The sequence below is a fragment of the Callospermophilus lateralis genome, chromosome 1 (genome assembly GCF_048772815.1).
Source record: "Callospermophilus lateralis isolate mCalLat2 chromosome 1, mCalLat2.hap1, whole genome shotgun sequence".
NCBI lineage: Eukaryota > Metazoa > Chordata > Mammalia > Rodentia > Sciuridae > Callospermophilus > Callospermophilus lateralis.
The window spans coordinates 55,266,807-55,281,933 of record NC_135305.1 but is presented as its reverse complement, the minus strand read 5'-3'; the positions used below and the strand labels follow the sequence as shown (position 1 = coordinate 55,281,933).

The 15,127-nt window shown below is 45.5% G+C and overlaps 1 protein-coding gene across 1 annotated transcript in view; it reads left to right on the top strand.

Annotated features, from left to right (window-relative positions):
- Positions 1 to 6,852: 6,852 nt before the first annotated feature.
- Cdhr3 (cadherin related family member 3) overlaps positions 6,853 to 15,127 on the top strand; it is a 62,548-nt gene continuing 54,273 nt past the window's right edge. The window contains 1 exon segment of the mRNA XM_076853605.2: positions 6,853 to 6,898. Coding sequence (XP_076709720.2) covers positions 6,853 to 6,898 — 46 coding nt within the window.

Sequence of the window (15,127 nt, the reverse complement as noted above, 5' to 3'; positions counted from 1 at the left end):
ATTGATAGCTAAAAAGTACATCTTAGAGGACTGGGGATGTAGCTCAGTTGGTAGAGTGCTTGCCTCACATACACATAGCCCTGGGTTCAATCCCCAGCACCACCAAAAAAAAAAAAAAAAAAAGAACATCTTAGGGGCACTTGTGAGGCACTGGGTTCGATCTTAGCACCACATAAATAAACAAAATAAAGGTATTGTGTCCATCTACAACTAAAAATATATATATATATTTCAAAAAAAGCACATCTTAGCCAGGCATGGTGGCGCATGCCTGTAATCCCAGGTTAAGGCATGAGGATTGCAAGTTCCAAGCCCATCTGGGTAGCTTGGTGAGATCCTGTCCCAAAATTTAAAAAATAAAATAGAATAAAAAGGATTGAGGATGTAGTTCAGTGGTAGAGCCTCCTGGGTTCAATTCCCAAGACTGGGGAAAAAGAAAAGAAATTTTTAAAAAGCGCATTGTGTTGTGTATAAAAGTCAAGAAGCTACTTAATTCTAGCAGAAAACAGAAAATGGGAAGACAGGTGAAGAGGAGGAAAATTAAAAATTGGCTAAGGTCTTTGTTTTGAGAGGAAGAAAATAAAATAAAATTTTTAAAAACCCACTAGGATGGCTAGCTAGAGGGTCTGGGGTGTCCGAGGGACCCCCAGTGTGTCGTCAGGCTGGCTCTGGCCTTGTCCAGGAGGTCAGGTGCGTAAAGACATAACTTTAGGCAAAGGCGGTGCAGAAGGAGAACAGGGAACACCCCGTCCTGAAGAGCCAGACCCTTCCTTGGCACCCGCGTGGCGACAGTGACTGGGGTCAAGTTAGCCATCTACTCAGTCCGGGGCTTTGTGATGGATGGGCTTACTGTGTACAAGGCAGCAGACTGACCTGTCCAGAACATCCATGGGCCCACGTCCATGCAAATGAGGGGCCCCAGGCCTGGAAAGGCAAGTCTCAGCTTGGTTCCTTCCCGCAGGGGGAGAGGCTCAGTTCTCCCGTGAGTGGCCTGCTCTGGCCTGAAGGGAGCTTCCTTCTCTTTCTTCCAGGTACATTGTGGCAAGAGGCAGATTTTTTTTTTTTTTTCATTGTAACAGTTCAATCCTGATAGTTAATCACTTTTTGAATATGAAAAAAAAAAAAAAGTATTCCAATGTCTCCAATTCTTTAAGCAGATCATGAGGGCTCTGGCTACTTTAGTTTAAAGAGGACCAACTCCAAACAGCTGATGGGAAGGGAAGTTCCCTCTGGAACCTACCTCACAACTGAAGGAACTATTCCAAAGAAACCAGAGGCCGATATTTGAAAATAAAAGTGTAACAATACTAGAAGAAGATAGCTGTATAAATTGGAACAATCTCTTTTTCTTACAGTATTTTTCATATTTTCTTTCCTTTTTACTTAACACTATATCTGAGAATTAGCTGAATATCAGTACATCTAGGGCAGTTCCATACATTTTAACTACAATATGTTATTCCAATACATAGTTTTAAACATTTTATTTATTTATTTTTCTTTTATTTGTTCTTATTAGTTATACATGACAGTAGAATGTATTTTGACATATTATGCATAGATGGAGTATGAATTCTCATTCTTCTGGTTGTACATGATATAGAATTACACTGGTCATATGATCATATAAGTACATAGGAAAGTAATGTCTGATTTATTCTACTGTCTTTTCTATTCCCATCCCCCCTCCCTTCCCTTCATTCCCCTTTGTCTAATCCAAGTACTTCTATTCTCCCCACCACCCTTATTGTGAGTTAGCAACTGCATATTAGAGAGAACATTTGACCTTTGGTTTTTTGGGATTGGCTTATTTCACTTAGCTTGAAAGTTTCCAGTTTCTAGTTTCATCCATATTATGGCAAATGCCATAATTTCATTTCTCTTTATGGCTGAGTAGTATTCCACTGTGTATAAATACCATATTTTATTTATCCACTCATCTGTTGAAGGGCCCATAGGATGGTTCCATAGCTTAGCTATTGTGAATTGAGCTGCTATAAACATTGATGTGGCTGCATCACTATAGGATGCTGATTTTAAGTCCTTTGGGTATAGACCGAGGAGTGGAATAGCTGGGTCAAATGGTGGTTCCATTCCAAGTTTTCTGAGGAATCTCCATACTGCTTTCCAGATTGGTTGCACCAATTCACAGTCATATCAGCAATGTGACTCCAATCTGATTGGAGTGAAATGGAATCTCAGTGTAGTTTTAATTTGCATGTCTCTAACTGCTAGAGATGTTGAACATTTTTTCATCTATTTGTTGACCAATCATATTTCTTCTGTAAAGTGCCTGTTCATGGGACAACCTCTTTGAGGAATATTTTGGCAGCATCTATCAAAAAAGTCAAATGCACATCTTCTTCTATTTGACAATTTCATTTTTAGAAATTTAATTCATAAATATAGGCTTGTAAGCTCCTTACATATGTTGATTGCATATGTTCAATGATATTTATGGCAACTTTATTTGTAACAGAAAAAGTTTGGAAACAAAGAAAACATCTATCAACAGGGACTGTATAAATAGTGACGCAACTATAGAAAGGATACTATGCCATTATAAAAAAGAATGAGCTGCTTTAATGTACTGACATGTTAGAATTTCCAAGATCTATTAAGACAAAAAACCTGGGAGAAGTAGAGTCTATGAGAAGCTGCTGTTTGCCCTGAAGCAATGGCGATGCAGATGGTATGTGCTTGGTTTGCATAGACTGTCTCTAGGAGGACCACTGTAAGGGTGGTCTCTGAGGGAACAGGGCGGAACAGGAAGACTTACTTTTCCTTGTTTACTCTTTTGAACACTTGGAATTTGGTATTGGGTGCATAGTTTACCTAGTTGGAAAAAAAAATGTGTTTTCTTAAACATTGAGCTCCCCCAGGGATCCGTCAACTGGCGGAATAGCGAGGGGGGAACCACGTGATTACAGACCTTGACGCTATTTCTTCCTTAGCCCAGGGGCTTTGTCCTGCCTTTCTCCGGCTCACTCTGCAACTTGCAAACTTCTTAGCTCCACTCCCAGGCTGCAGCTGACTGAAGCCTGCTCTCACTGCCCCTGAGCGGGCCTCCAACACAGCCCCTGGCCCACTTGGTTGTGACTGTGGGCTTACCTCTTTGTCTCTGGACAGGTTCAAGGTCTCTGGTGGGACAACGGTGTTAGGATAGACCTGAGGCTCCTAGACCCCAGCCCAGGGCCTGGCACATGGTGGGCTGCTCCGGGAGTGACGGTTGGATGGAAGAAGTGGTGCTTCCAGAGTGTCAGGTAGGAGGCCAGGGAGCCTTTGTCTGTCTTGTTCCTTGCTATAAACTCAGCGTGGGCAGCAGGGCTTGGCACACAGTCCGCAGTCAATATTTGCTGAGTGAATAAACAAATGCCCCACAGAGGGAGAAGGAGGAAGTGAGTAGGTGGCATAAAGATATTTGAGCAGGAGGCAGAGAGGTTAAGTAGGAGGCCTGTTGCTTGGAGCAGGGGTTCTGGGAAAGCCAAGGAAGGCCGCCCGCTGGACACATATGAGGGAGAGGACCACGGGGCCCCCAGCCAAGTGGCATGGACACTAGCACCCTCCTAAGGGAGAGGGAAGCATTTCCGCTCCTCTGAGAAGCTGGGTGCCCTTAGCTTGGCTCTCATTGCTCAGAGCGTGGGCCTGGTCTTCAGGGGGACCCCGGATGTCGGGGTGCTGCAGTGGTGGAGCCTGCCCCAGGGTTTAGGTTCCTGCAAGCCTCTGTTCCAGGCTGGATGAAGAGGAACCAGGGATAGAACTTCCCCACAGACACAAAGGCAGTAAGGTTCTCTGGCCAGCTGGCCAGTGCCTGAGGACCAACTCAAGGAGCTGAACAGTTGGACATTGGCAGCAAAGCTTCTGTGGTCATGGTCAGTCTGGGTGGTGTCAAGTGCACTGGAGACTGCGTAAGGTGTGTGGGCTGCCGACAACCCATCCACTGGAAGGTGTGTTCCCGGTTCTAAAGTCAACAAATATTCAGGACACCACTCCTTTGCTGGCACACTAGGCACTTGCTGGTTCCCAGGGGGGTCCCCTGAAATACTTTCAGGGCTGACCCCTGCTGGGCCAGGTAGGACTTAGGAGAAGAATCTCCGGTCCTTCATGGAAGCTGAAGGGGGTCTTGCTCCAAAGGTTCTGGCCCTGGGTGTGAGCAGCCCCATCCACCAGCTGAGAACAGGCGGAATTGAGACAGGTCCATGTGCTGAAGTCAGAGGCCAGGAAAGCAAAGGGGCCCAGGGATCCCTCAGTCTCTGTGTGATCCTGACCCAGTCAGGGTCCCTGGTGCCGGGACCACGGGATCAGAAGGAGATGGGAACTGACACAAGGCAAAGGCCGACCCCAGTGACGGTCACAACCTCAGGGCTGGAAACAGAAGCTGCAATTACTAGAGAACACACACACACACACACACACACACACACACACACACACATCAAAATACGACCCTCCTGCTCCCAGGAACCAGGGAGGGCAAAGGAGGAGAGACTCACCAGATCCTGGTGGGAACAGGGTAACATGAAAAATGCTGTGTAGTCAGGCTGAAAATGAAACAGATGTGAGTTTCTTTAATTCAAAGCCTTAATTATTCTGACGTTTTCCATAACTTAATCTGCGCCATCACTTCAGCTTTAATTATGCATAATGAAATGGATTATTTACAGTAACTAATACGACAGGAAAAACGGAGGGGTGAGAATTGGTAACTTGGCAACCGGTGTCTACTCTGCTTTTTTATTGAGCCGGTGCATATTGAACACCTACTATGTTTCAGCCCTTGCAAGGTACTACAGACATCCTACTGGGAAAAATAGTATCGTTAGAGGATAAAATGCGGGCCAGTTTTTTTCACTTTGTTGTCTCATCCACTGCTTGCCATCGTTCAACAGAGCTGGCCTTATTTCTCCTGATTTATGGACGTGAACAGACCTGAGATTCAGAAAGGTTTGGTAATTTGCCCAAGGTCACACAGCAAAACCTGTGGGGTTTTTTTTTTGCCATCTACCTACTTCAGACAGAAGCCTGTAGTCTAACATTCCAAATCTTGCTACCCTTCCTGCTTTATACAACTTTTCCTAAGGGGAAAAAGGTTGTCTGTTATTTTAAGCAAGAAAGTGAGTGATCAAAATTGTACTTTTGGAAAATTAACCTGACAGACCTGGTGGGTTGCACTGGTGGCTATGGAGACAATTCAGGTCAGAGGCAAGGACCTTAAGCCAGGGTGGTGGCATCGGGATGTTAGAAGGGGCCTGATGACTCTTGGACTTTGTGGGAGGGGAGGAGGACAACCTTGCTGCCCTGGGTTTGGCTAGCAGGGAGCGCTGGCTGGCAGTGCCCTGGGGCAGGTTGCCCACCCCTGAGCCTTAGTTTCCCTAAGGCTATCACCAACCCTAATTCAGGGCATGTAAACCACAACGGCTTTATTTTTCCTTTATTCACTTTTTCAATGGACCTCTGTTAAATCTCCCTTTCTTGTCTCTTTTGACATCTTACGTTTGTGATGGCCCAGCTACTCAGGAGGCTGAGGCAGGAGGATCACAAGTTTGAGGCCAGCCTCAGTAAACTTAGTAAGACCCTCAGCAATACAGTGAGACCCTATCTCAATTAAAAAAAATAAAACAAAAGGGCTAGGGATGTGGCTCAGAGGTGGAGTGCCCCTGGGTTCAATTCCCAGGTCCATGAAAATAAATCAATAAATACCCCTTGCTTTCTGGTCACCATCAGTTATTCATAGCCCACTGCAGTTTAAAGCTTGCATCTCAGACTGGACTTAAATTTCCCTTCCTGCCACTGTCCTGTCCCCAGGCTGGCATAGCTGGGGCTGAGACTCTCAGAGTGTGGCATGACTCCCAGCTCCCTTCTCCCTCTCTGCCTTGGGGTGGAAGATGGGGCGGGGAGGAGGAAAGGGACCGTCTAGTCTACTCAGCTGGCCCTGGCTCTTGTCTCTGTTACTGTGGCGGCTCCTCTTGCTCACAGGGGCTAACTGGCAGGTGTTCTGTGCTGGTTGTCAGTGGGGCGTGTGTGAGGTTCTTGAGAGCACCCCCTACTCCACTCCTGATGCCAGCCTTGAGCTGCTGGATCCTCCCTCCCAGGAGGCAGCCGTAACAGGAAAGAAACAGAGAGACGGTTCCTCCCACAGCCCACGGCTATTCTTACTGTTCCCAGTAGTGGACAGGCTGCCCTCCACCATCCTTCCTCTGCCCTGCGTTGCCCCTCTTCTGAGTGGAGGCTGGAACCCAACCTAAGTCCACTCATTTGTCACTCCTTGTTCCCTGGAGCAGGGCTGCTTGGTGCATAAAAACATGGTAAAGGGACAAAACGACCCCCGAGGGACAGGCCCCACCATTCCCTAGGGGCCGAAGCCTCAGGACCCTAGCAATCTTCATCCGCATTCTTCTTTAGGGTCTGGAGGGGCGGGGTGATGGCTGGAGTCAAGGGCAGCTCTACCAACGCGTGTCTGCCTTGAAGAGAAGCCAGCTCTGGACAGCAGAAACATCCCCACCTCTGACGACACCTGCTGTGGGAATGACAAGCCGGGTTACAGGACAACTGAGACCATCAGGAGCACGCTGGCTCTCTGCAGAGCCACAGGGTGCATGAGGACTTTTAGGATGGACTGGCTGGAGGCCAGTGGGTACCATGCCATCAGAGAAGCAGGTGACCAAAGAACAAACAGTCCTGTGCTGTTTAGAGTCTCCCTAAGTTACCACCAAAGCCTCTGTTTGATTCCTTGCATGGCAACAAAGGCAGGAGGGGAAAATGAGCCGAGTCTGAGATGGACCTTGGGTGTGAGTCTGGAGTCAGTCCTGGATCAGTGCTGGAGGCGCACACAGGCGGGAGCCATCATCAAGCATGCGGGAAGCCGTCATTCTCCTGGTCCTCCTGGGTGCCACCTCAGGTGGGAGCTCCATTTTGCCTTGGAACCTTGCAGGGCCTACTTGGTTTGCAGGATACCATGGTGTGATAATGCCTTCCATGGTGGGCTTATCTGCAATGATGAATCAGACGCAGCAGCTTCAGGAGGCCTGGGGGCTGGCATAGCGGGTGCAAGAGAGAGGTGCTCCAAGAACCACCATCTAGTCTGTTCGTACAGAGGTCACTCTTCCCTGCGCTCTGACTGGATTGTGCTGGAACCGTCATAGCAGCGCTCTGTGCACATGTCAAGTCAGGCTTTATGGAGTTTATGGCTCCTCTCTGGAGCCTTGGGGGACAACCTGAGGTTGGCAAGTCTGGGGAAACTGAGATCCTGAGAGGCTACTGTCTTTGTACGGAGCAAAGAAAACACCTTCTGATAGAAAGAACCAAAAATTCAGCCTAATCCTTCTTATATCCCCCTCTTTCTTAATCAAGAGCTTTAAGAACTGGATGATCTTTTTTGATGTTGTCAGTTTGGATTATTGAACTTGAGATTTTTAAATTCTTTTATTTTTGAGTAGGCCGTTTATGCATAATGTATGGAATTCAATCATGTTAATTTGCAGACTAATTTAGGGATCATTTACATCTTGGATGAGTTGTGTAGTCAAATACTTCGGGGAGTGTCTGGAACATAGTAAATGCTTAGTAAATGTTAGTGATTATTATTTGTGCAGCTGAGTCTTCCTGACTGAGGAGCAGTGTTCTAGATACTTGTTCAAGTCTTCCTTTGTTTTCCTCAGGAGTATTTTAAGGTTTCCTTCATATAGATATTGCACATGCTGATCATGGCTATTTCTAGTGCTTTCCTTTTTCTATTTTTACATGTGAAGATGGAATCTTTTCTTCCCTTGTCTTTTAACTTATTATTGTATGATACAGGAAGTCTATTAGTGCATTATCTCACCATTTATGCTCTTCTCAGTTGATTCACATGCATTTTCCAGGTTTGAAAAGAATGAACATTTCTACTCTTCCTCTCCTATTTTTATACCCTCTATTTCTCCCTCTTATCTAATCGCCAGGCCTGTGCCTGCAGACCACTGTTAAATAATAAGGGTGTGCATTTCTGTCCTGTTCCACACTAAACATGATGCTAGCTTTCAGAGCGAGAGAAATGTTTGACATACTAAGGGGTTAGCCTTTGTTCTTGTTTTATTGGGAGTTTTTCTAAATAAAAATGGATTTTTAAGTCAAATGCTTTTTTAATGATCTATGGAAATGACCATTTGATTTTCCTCTTTGATCTGCTAACTGAATAAATGCCTGGGTTTCCTAAAGTGGAGGCTTCCTTCAACTTGGGCTTTCAGACCCTGCAGGGAGCAGGTGGAACTGTGCAGAGAAGCAATCCTTGAGCAGCCCAGCCTCTTGCTTGAAGTAAACATTGCAGTTTCTGCAGAAGTATGGGCTTTTTGGCCATAATCATTTGAGTTAAGGGGTGACATTTATTGTCACTGGGGGGGGGGGGGGGAGAGTGAGGTTAGGAAGAACCCAGTGCCTCCTACTTGAACACTACCATTTGGATCTTTATTATCAGATGTGTGAGAGGAGCAGAGCACAAAGGTATCCAATAAATATTAAAAAGATAATTCCCTGGAGGCTTTCTCAAAAATGTCCACTTCTTCTGCTCATAGTGAGTCCCCAAAGACCATGGATTTTAGCATGCTTTTACTTCCAAAGTTCAAATCCTAGTATTGGAAGGGCTATCGGAATGCAAACTCTCCATCTCTCAACTTTTGTGAGTCCAAGTACCTGATCATGAAGCTCCTGATATTGCACATTTTTTGAGGGGATTGAACTCAGGGGCACTCAACCACTGAGCCACATCCCCAGCCCTATTTTGTTTGTTTATTTATTTATTTTTATTATTAGTTGTTCAAAACTTTACAAGGCTCTTGACATATCATATTTCATACATTTGATTCAAGTGGATTATGAACTCCCATTTTTACCCCATATACATATTGCAGATTCACATTGGTTACACATCCACTTTTTTACATACTGCCATACTAGTGTCTGTTGTATTCTGCTGCCTTCCTATTTTGTATTTTATTTAGAGACAGGGTCTCACTGAGTTGCCTAGTGCCTTCCTTTTGCTGAGGCTGGCTTTGAACTCTTCCTGCCTCAGCCTCCTGAGCCACTGGGATTATAGACGTGCACCACCCCACCTGGTGATATGGTGCATTCTGATCATGTCTATTTCTAGTGCTTGAACACTAGGGTGACAGGGGATTCTGGGGACAAGGGCAGACACATCAGCACCTGCCTTCAGCATGCAGGAAGTAGGCATCACTGTACACTCTCAAATAAACTAACATCCTCACAGGCTTCTCTTCCCTTTCCTCGGGCCCTATGCTTCTTTCGAGGACCAGCTCAAGCCCCACCGCCCTGTGGAGCTGCTTCAGCTTGGGAAGAGCCCTCTTCCCACTGCACCCCGGAGCTCCTCTTGCCTGCACGACGGCTGTGTGCCAACCGCTTGGCACAGTGCCCCACACACTCAGTGGCACTCAGCAAAGTTAGCAGGAGCTGTCATCCTGTAAAGCATCTGATATGCGCCTGTCCGACTCTTCAACCACACTGCCATCCCTGCCGTATCAGGTTTAATGTCTCCTCTTACCTTGTAGGTCCCGAGCGCCACACAGAGGAGACCCAATAAATGTTTATCATTTCATCAACCACCATGCCTTCTGAATCTAGTGTGGGTTGATTTATTTTTTTCCCCACTTACTGATTACCCCCTCACCAAATGCAGAGTTTTAGTTTTATTTTTCTGCCTGCTTCATATTGGCATTTAAAAAAATTTTTTTAGTTGTAGATGGACACAATACCTTGATTTTGTTTATCCATTTTTATGTGGTGATGAGGATCGAACCCATGGAGGCTTTCTCAAAATCTCCGCATCTTCTGCGCATAGTGGGTCCCCACATGTGTGAGGCAAGCACTCTGCTGCTGAGCCACAACCCCAGCCCCTTCAGTTTGTCATTTAAATTCGCTTCTGTCCTTTTCATCTCCTATTAGGATGAAGGAAATGGAAGTTTCTCTTTGGGAAGGGATCATGTCCCATTCCAACAACAACTTACAAAGAAAGCGCCTCTCCCCACACTGGAAAAAAAAAAAAAAAAAAAAAACTAGATGAAACTCTTAACTGTATTCATGGGAAAAGGTTGAGACAAAATAGCCTGCTCGAGCTGCCCCAGCACTGAAGAACCACCTGTGATTCTCAGAAGATGAAGGTCCTATTAAAGAAGGCCGTGTATCTGAACCAACCGCACACAGAACCTGTCTGCATTTTGAGAAAATCTCCAGGGGAGTAGCTTTCGTATGGCTCTCACGGAAATAGAATATTCCAGGGTTTTTACGGAGAGAAGGGTTCCTTGGTGATGGAGATCTCCATAAACATGCAAAGGTACCAAGCCATCTATCTGCCTGACTTTTGTCCATAGCTGCAAAGCCATGCCCAGTCTCTCCAGGAAGTCCCTGAGCCCATCTTCTGGGCTTGGCACTTTGCTAGGCAATGTCAACAAGTCAGAAAAAGTCCAAGATTCAAGGTCTTATGCCCCTAGAGAAACTAGGTATAACTGCTTCTTAATGCTCTCTTCATTGAAAAAGGCAGGAAGATGCAGTCTATTTCCAGAAAGCCTTTCTCAAACACTCGAGTGAGGGCTCAAGTCCCTGGACCCCATTTGCTTTTCACCTTTGTGGAGCTGGTAAAGGTTTGAAAGAAACCAACCCTTCTCAGATCAGAACCTGAGTGATGCTCCAAGGCAAGCAAATTTTTCTCTTGCCAATTATAATATAGTGCCATGTCCAGAATCATTGCGAGAGTTCTCTTCTTTTCCTCTGTGTCCAATTAAGGGCTCTGGCCCATCAATCTTTTCTGCAATGGATCAGCTCTTCCAAAAGGAAAGGCAAGCATCCCATTCAGAAAGTACACATGGCGGAAATGAGAGCAACAGAAGAAAGTTGCACATACCAAAACAAACATGCTGTCATCTTTCATAGTTTACTGAATATAGGATTTTCATTTATGGTATCTGGGCTGTAACCGTGAGTTCTAGCAGGCCTGGTATGAGCCTGAGTTGTTTGCTAAAGTTCCTGCACCATGCTGACCCTGATCAAGGCGTGAAGCAATGCTGCTTAGTAATGTGGTTTTGTAACCATGGGTCCTAGGAGTTTCTGCATGGTTTGTACCAGCTTGTAAGTATTGTTTAATTGATAACAGTGAGATTGATGATTTGCACCTGGTCTCACCTAGGACCTCACAAGGCTGTGCTGTTGAGGCTGGTTATATAGCAAGAATGTGCCTACAGAAAAAGAGAAAAAAATTCCAGCAGAGGCTCCATTTTGGGTACTGTGTTTCCAAGGTACTTGCTATGTTTCGAATGTGTCTCCCAGAGTTCAGGTCTTAGAAGCAGTTCCCACTGCGAATAGCAATGAGAGATGAAATCTTTAAGAGACGATCAGGTCATTATTGTGGAAGCTAAATGCCATTATGGTGGGTTTGATGCTACAAGAGTGGGCTGGATTTCTCTCACAGAATGGTGCCTTCTGCCATGTTATGAAAAAGCAGGAAGGCCCCTCGATTCAGACTTTCCAGCCTCCAGAACTGTGAGCCAAATAAACTTCCATTGCTTATAAATTACCCAGTCTACGCTCTTCTGTTACTGCAACACAAACAGACTAAGATGGCATTTGTACTTATATCTGTGATTCCTGATCTGACAAAGTGTCTCCTGCGTGTTCCTTAGAGAAAAAGGGACAACAGGAGCTTGCTCCTGGCCCCTCTGGATCTCTTGCTATGAGGCATTGTTCAGAGGTGATTAAGTATCCTCACTTTAATGTTCTTGCTATGTTGTATATTTTTTCCTATAATAAAACTGTAGATTTGCAAACAGTATCACTTGGGTCCTGTGCAAGTTCACCGGCAGTAGAACCTGTTTAAAAGCCCCTGTTGTAGCACCACAGCCCTGAAAGACAGTTGATGACAGAGCCCCAGGGAAACTCAGGCAGGGCCCAGCCCACCATCCCACAATCAAGTAGCAGCAAAGCCGAAGCCGGAAGCAAGGGCTAATTTCAAATCCCTTGCTCTTTTCACAACTCTGATTTCTTTCACTTCTATTTTGATTAGCTACTAGAGAGTGGCACCTCAGACACGCACTATTCTCTCTGTGTACTGAAAACAGAGCTACAAGTTACAGCAGCCACGTCCCTAGAAGAAGGTGGCCTCACCCCACATCCTGAATCTATGTCACCATTTATGGGGTTGGGGGCCCAGGGCAGTCACCTCCTCCCCTGTAACTGAGGCTGAGGAGGCCTTGCCTCAACACAGACTCCTGGGAGGAGGCCCCAGGAGCTGTTTCTAGAAAGTCGGTGATTCAGGGGAAACAAGCACCAGTTCTCAAGCACCAGAGAGAAGCTGCAGTGGGCTCAGGGACTGATACTAAATCTCCTGCAGGCCTTTCCTTTTTCAAAGTGTAACCTTCAAGCCATTCTAACTTGAGCATTAATTAAGATTCATGTGTAAGTCAAATTCCGTTAAACCCTCATTCTTGCTCTTCAGTATTCAGACCGTAAAAGAAAGCCTTCCGGAAGAAAAGTGCAGTGTCTTCCAAAGACCTGGCCCTTGGCCTCTAACCTGCCCTCTGCCACTGCTCAGTGGGGTGCTTTGGGTACACAGCTCAAACTGATCTGTGTAATGAATGGGTTGACCATTTTGAACACTGTATCTTACTAATTGCTCTATTTATAGCACGAGTCACTTTTTAAATCATTGCTATTGCTATTACTAGTACTTTTTTTTTTTAAAAAAGCAAAGAAGCTGGAAAAACTGGGTATTTAGATTGCAGTGGGTCTAACTTTCTTATCAGTATCTACAGAAAATCTGCCTTAAAGTTTTTGGATTCAGGTGCACAATCTTGTACCCTGGGAAGACAGGTCGCCAGCCAAGTAGAACATTACCAGCAAGAATGTCTGCAGAACGGGCATATCCAAGGACAGCCTGGCTCTAGCCACACGTGGAGCAAACCATCTCCAATACAAATTGCTTGAGGTCAAGGAATCTATCCACTTCTCCTTCCAAAATATCTCCCTCACTACAAAAGATGACCATTCCAGGAAGACTATGAAAAGCCCCATATATATACACACACACATACAAACAAGGAGGCAGTATACAGCTGTCCTTGAGTCGGATGCCTTGGGTTGGAATGCTGGTGTTCTTTCATGACATTAGTCTCCCAGACACAGTAATGCCAAAGTCATGATCGATGCAACAAAACAACGGATGCTCTCCCAGCAGAGCAAACCAGAACTACCAGCAGACAATATATGGGAATGACAGCTTCTCTGGTTTCCCTCAGCTCCTCAAAGGGAATGCATCAAGTTTGGTGGCCATGAGAATCTGCCTATTCAGGGCGAGGCTGTGGAAAAAATCCAACTGGAGCTTAGCAAGCCGCTCATACATGCACCCCCAGCAAGCTCATTTCCCAGCCCAGTTCTTTATGTTATTCTAATAAACAAACAAACAAACAACAAAAAAAAAACAGCCTCTCATAGATCACATCATCCAGATTTAGCATCCAGGTGGAAGGTCCAATTTCTTTTTTTTCTTTTTCTTTTTCTTTTTTTTTAGAGAGAGTGAGAGAGGAGAGAGAGAGAGAGAGAGAGAGAGAGAGAGAGAGAATTTTTTTTTTTTTAATATTTATTTTTTAGTTATCGGCGGACACAACATCTTTGTTTGTACGTGGTGGTGCTGAGAATTGAACCCGGGCCGCACGCACGCCAGGCAAGCGCGCTACCACTTGAGCCACATCCCCAGCCCCCAAGGTCCAATTTCTTATCAAGCCCTGGAGCCATGTTGCTGGAGTGTTCCCAAGTGACAGAATAACTACTGTGTGTCCCAGGTACATGGCTGTGTTGCAGATACGCAGCAACAGACTCTGTGGTTGGTATGGACTGTCAGTTATCTACAAGATCCAGAGGCAGGAAGCCAAGCCCACCACAGTCACTTACTGAGTGTGTGATGACTTCAGGTATGTTGGGAGTGGACGCCATAGGTAGGAAAGCCCCTGGCACTGTGCCTGGTGAGGTGAGGTTTGGTAAATACAGGTGGTTAATTGCTTCAGTCTGTTCATTTGGGTGGGGTAGGCTATTCATAAAAATTAAAAAAAAATTAAAAAGTAGCAAGTTATGTCTTTGCTCCTCAATGGAGGGGCACAAGTCACTGGGGCGTGAGGAGGGATGGAAAGGAGTACGGGCAAGAAGATGGGGCCCTAGAAAATGAAGGGCCAATCTCTGATTCTGCTGTGGTTGCCCCTGTCTTGCTAAGCAGTGAGGAAACTGTCGTGAACAGCTTGGGGGGTGCCCTGGTGAGTTTTGCTTGTGGTAAAAAGAACGTGAGCACGTTAGGCCTAAAAACTTTGTCCAACCAAAGTGATTCATTACTCTGCTCATTTTGAAAAATTCTTCCTGGGAGCATTTCATCTCTAAATATTCCAGCCCTACTCTTTAGCTCCTGGTTTTTGTTGCAAAACTGCTATCATATCAGAGTCAAGGTAAATAGATGTAAAAAGCTACTCATAACCACATCACCCGAAACCTCGGTTGTTTGCATGTGTGAGTCCTTACACAGTCCCTGCGTATAAAGTGTGATAATTCTGTGAGCAAAAATAAAAAGTATGCATTTTAATCTCTAAGCTGAAAGTTTGTATTCATGATGTGCTTCTATTTCAATTTTTCTCACACTTCCATGTATTCCTCTGCATCCCTCCCTTGCTGAAATAAAAGCATCCCCTGATAAAGCCAAACCTTTTCCCAGGACTTGACTTTCTCTAGACTCTTTACACCTTTCAGTAGGACGGATCCTTCTACTGTCCCTCCTTACTCCTGTGTCTCCTACTATTCTGGGAGTTTGGATCCCAGTGGCAGATGGTGGTCAATAAGGGGAAGCTGACTGGGAAGTAGGACCTGTTATTTGTTATTTGCTATGTGACTTTCCACTAAGATTCCTCATCTGTAAAATGGTAATATTAATACTATCTGAGAGGGGTGGGTTTTTCTGGGGGGTGGTGGTACTGGGGATTGAACTCAGGGGCACTCAACCACTGAGCTACATCCCCAGTCCTATTTTGTATTTTATTTAGAGACAGGGTCTCCCTGAGTTGCTTAGTGCCTCACTGTTGCTAAGGTTTTGAACTTGTGACCCTCCTGC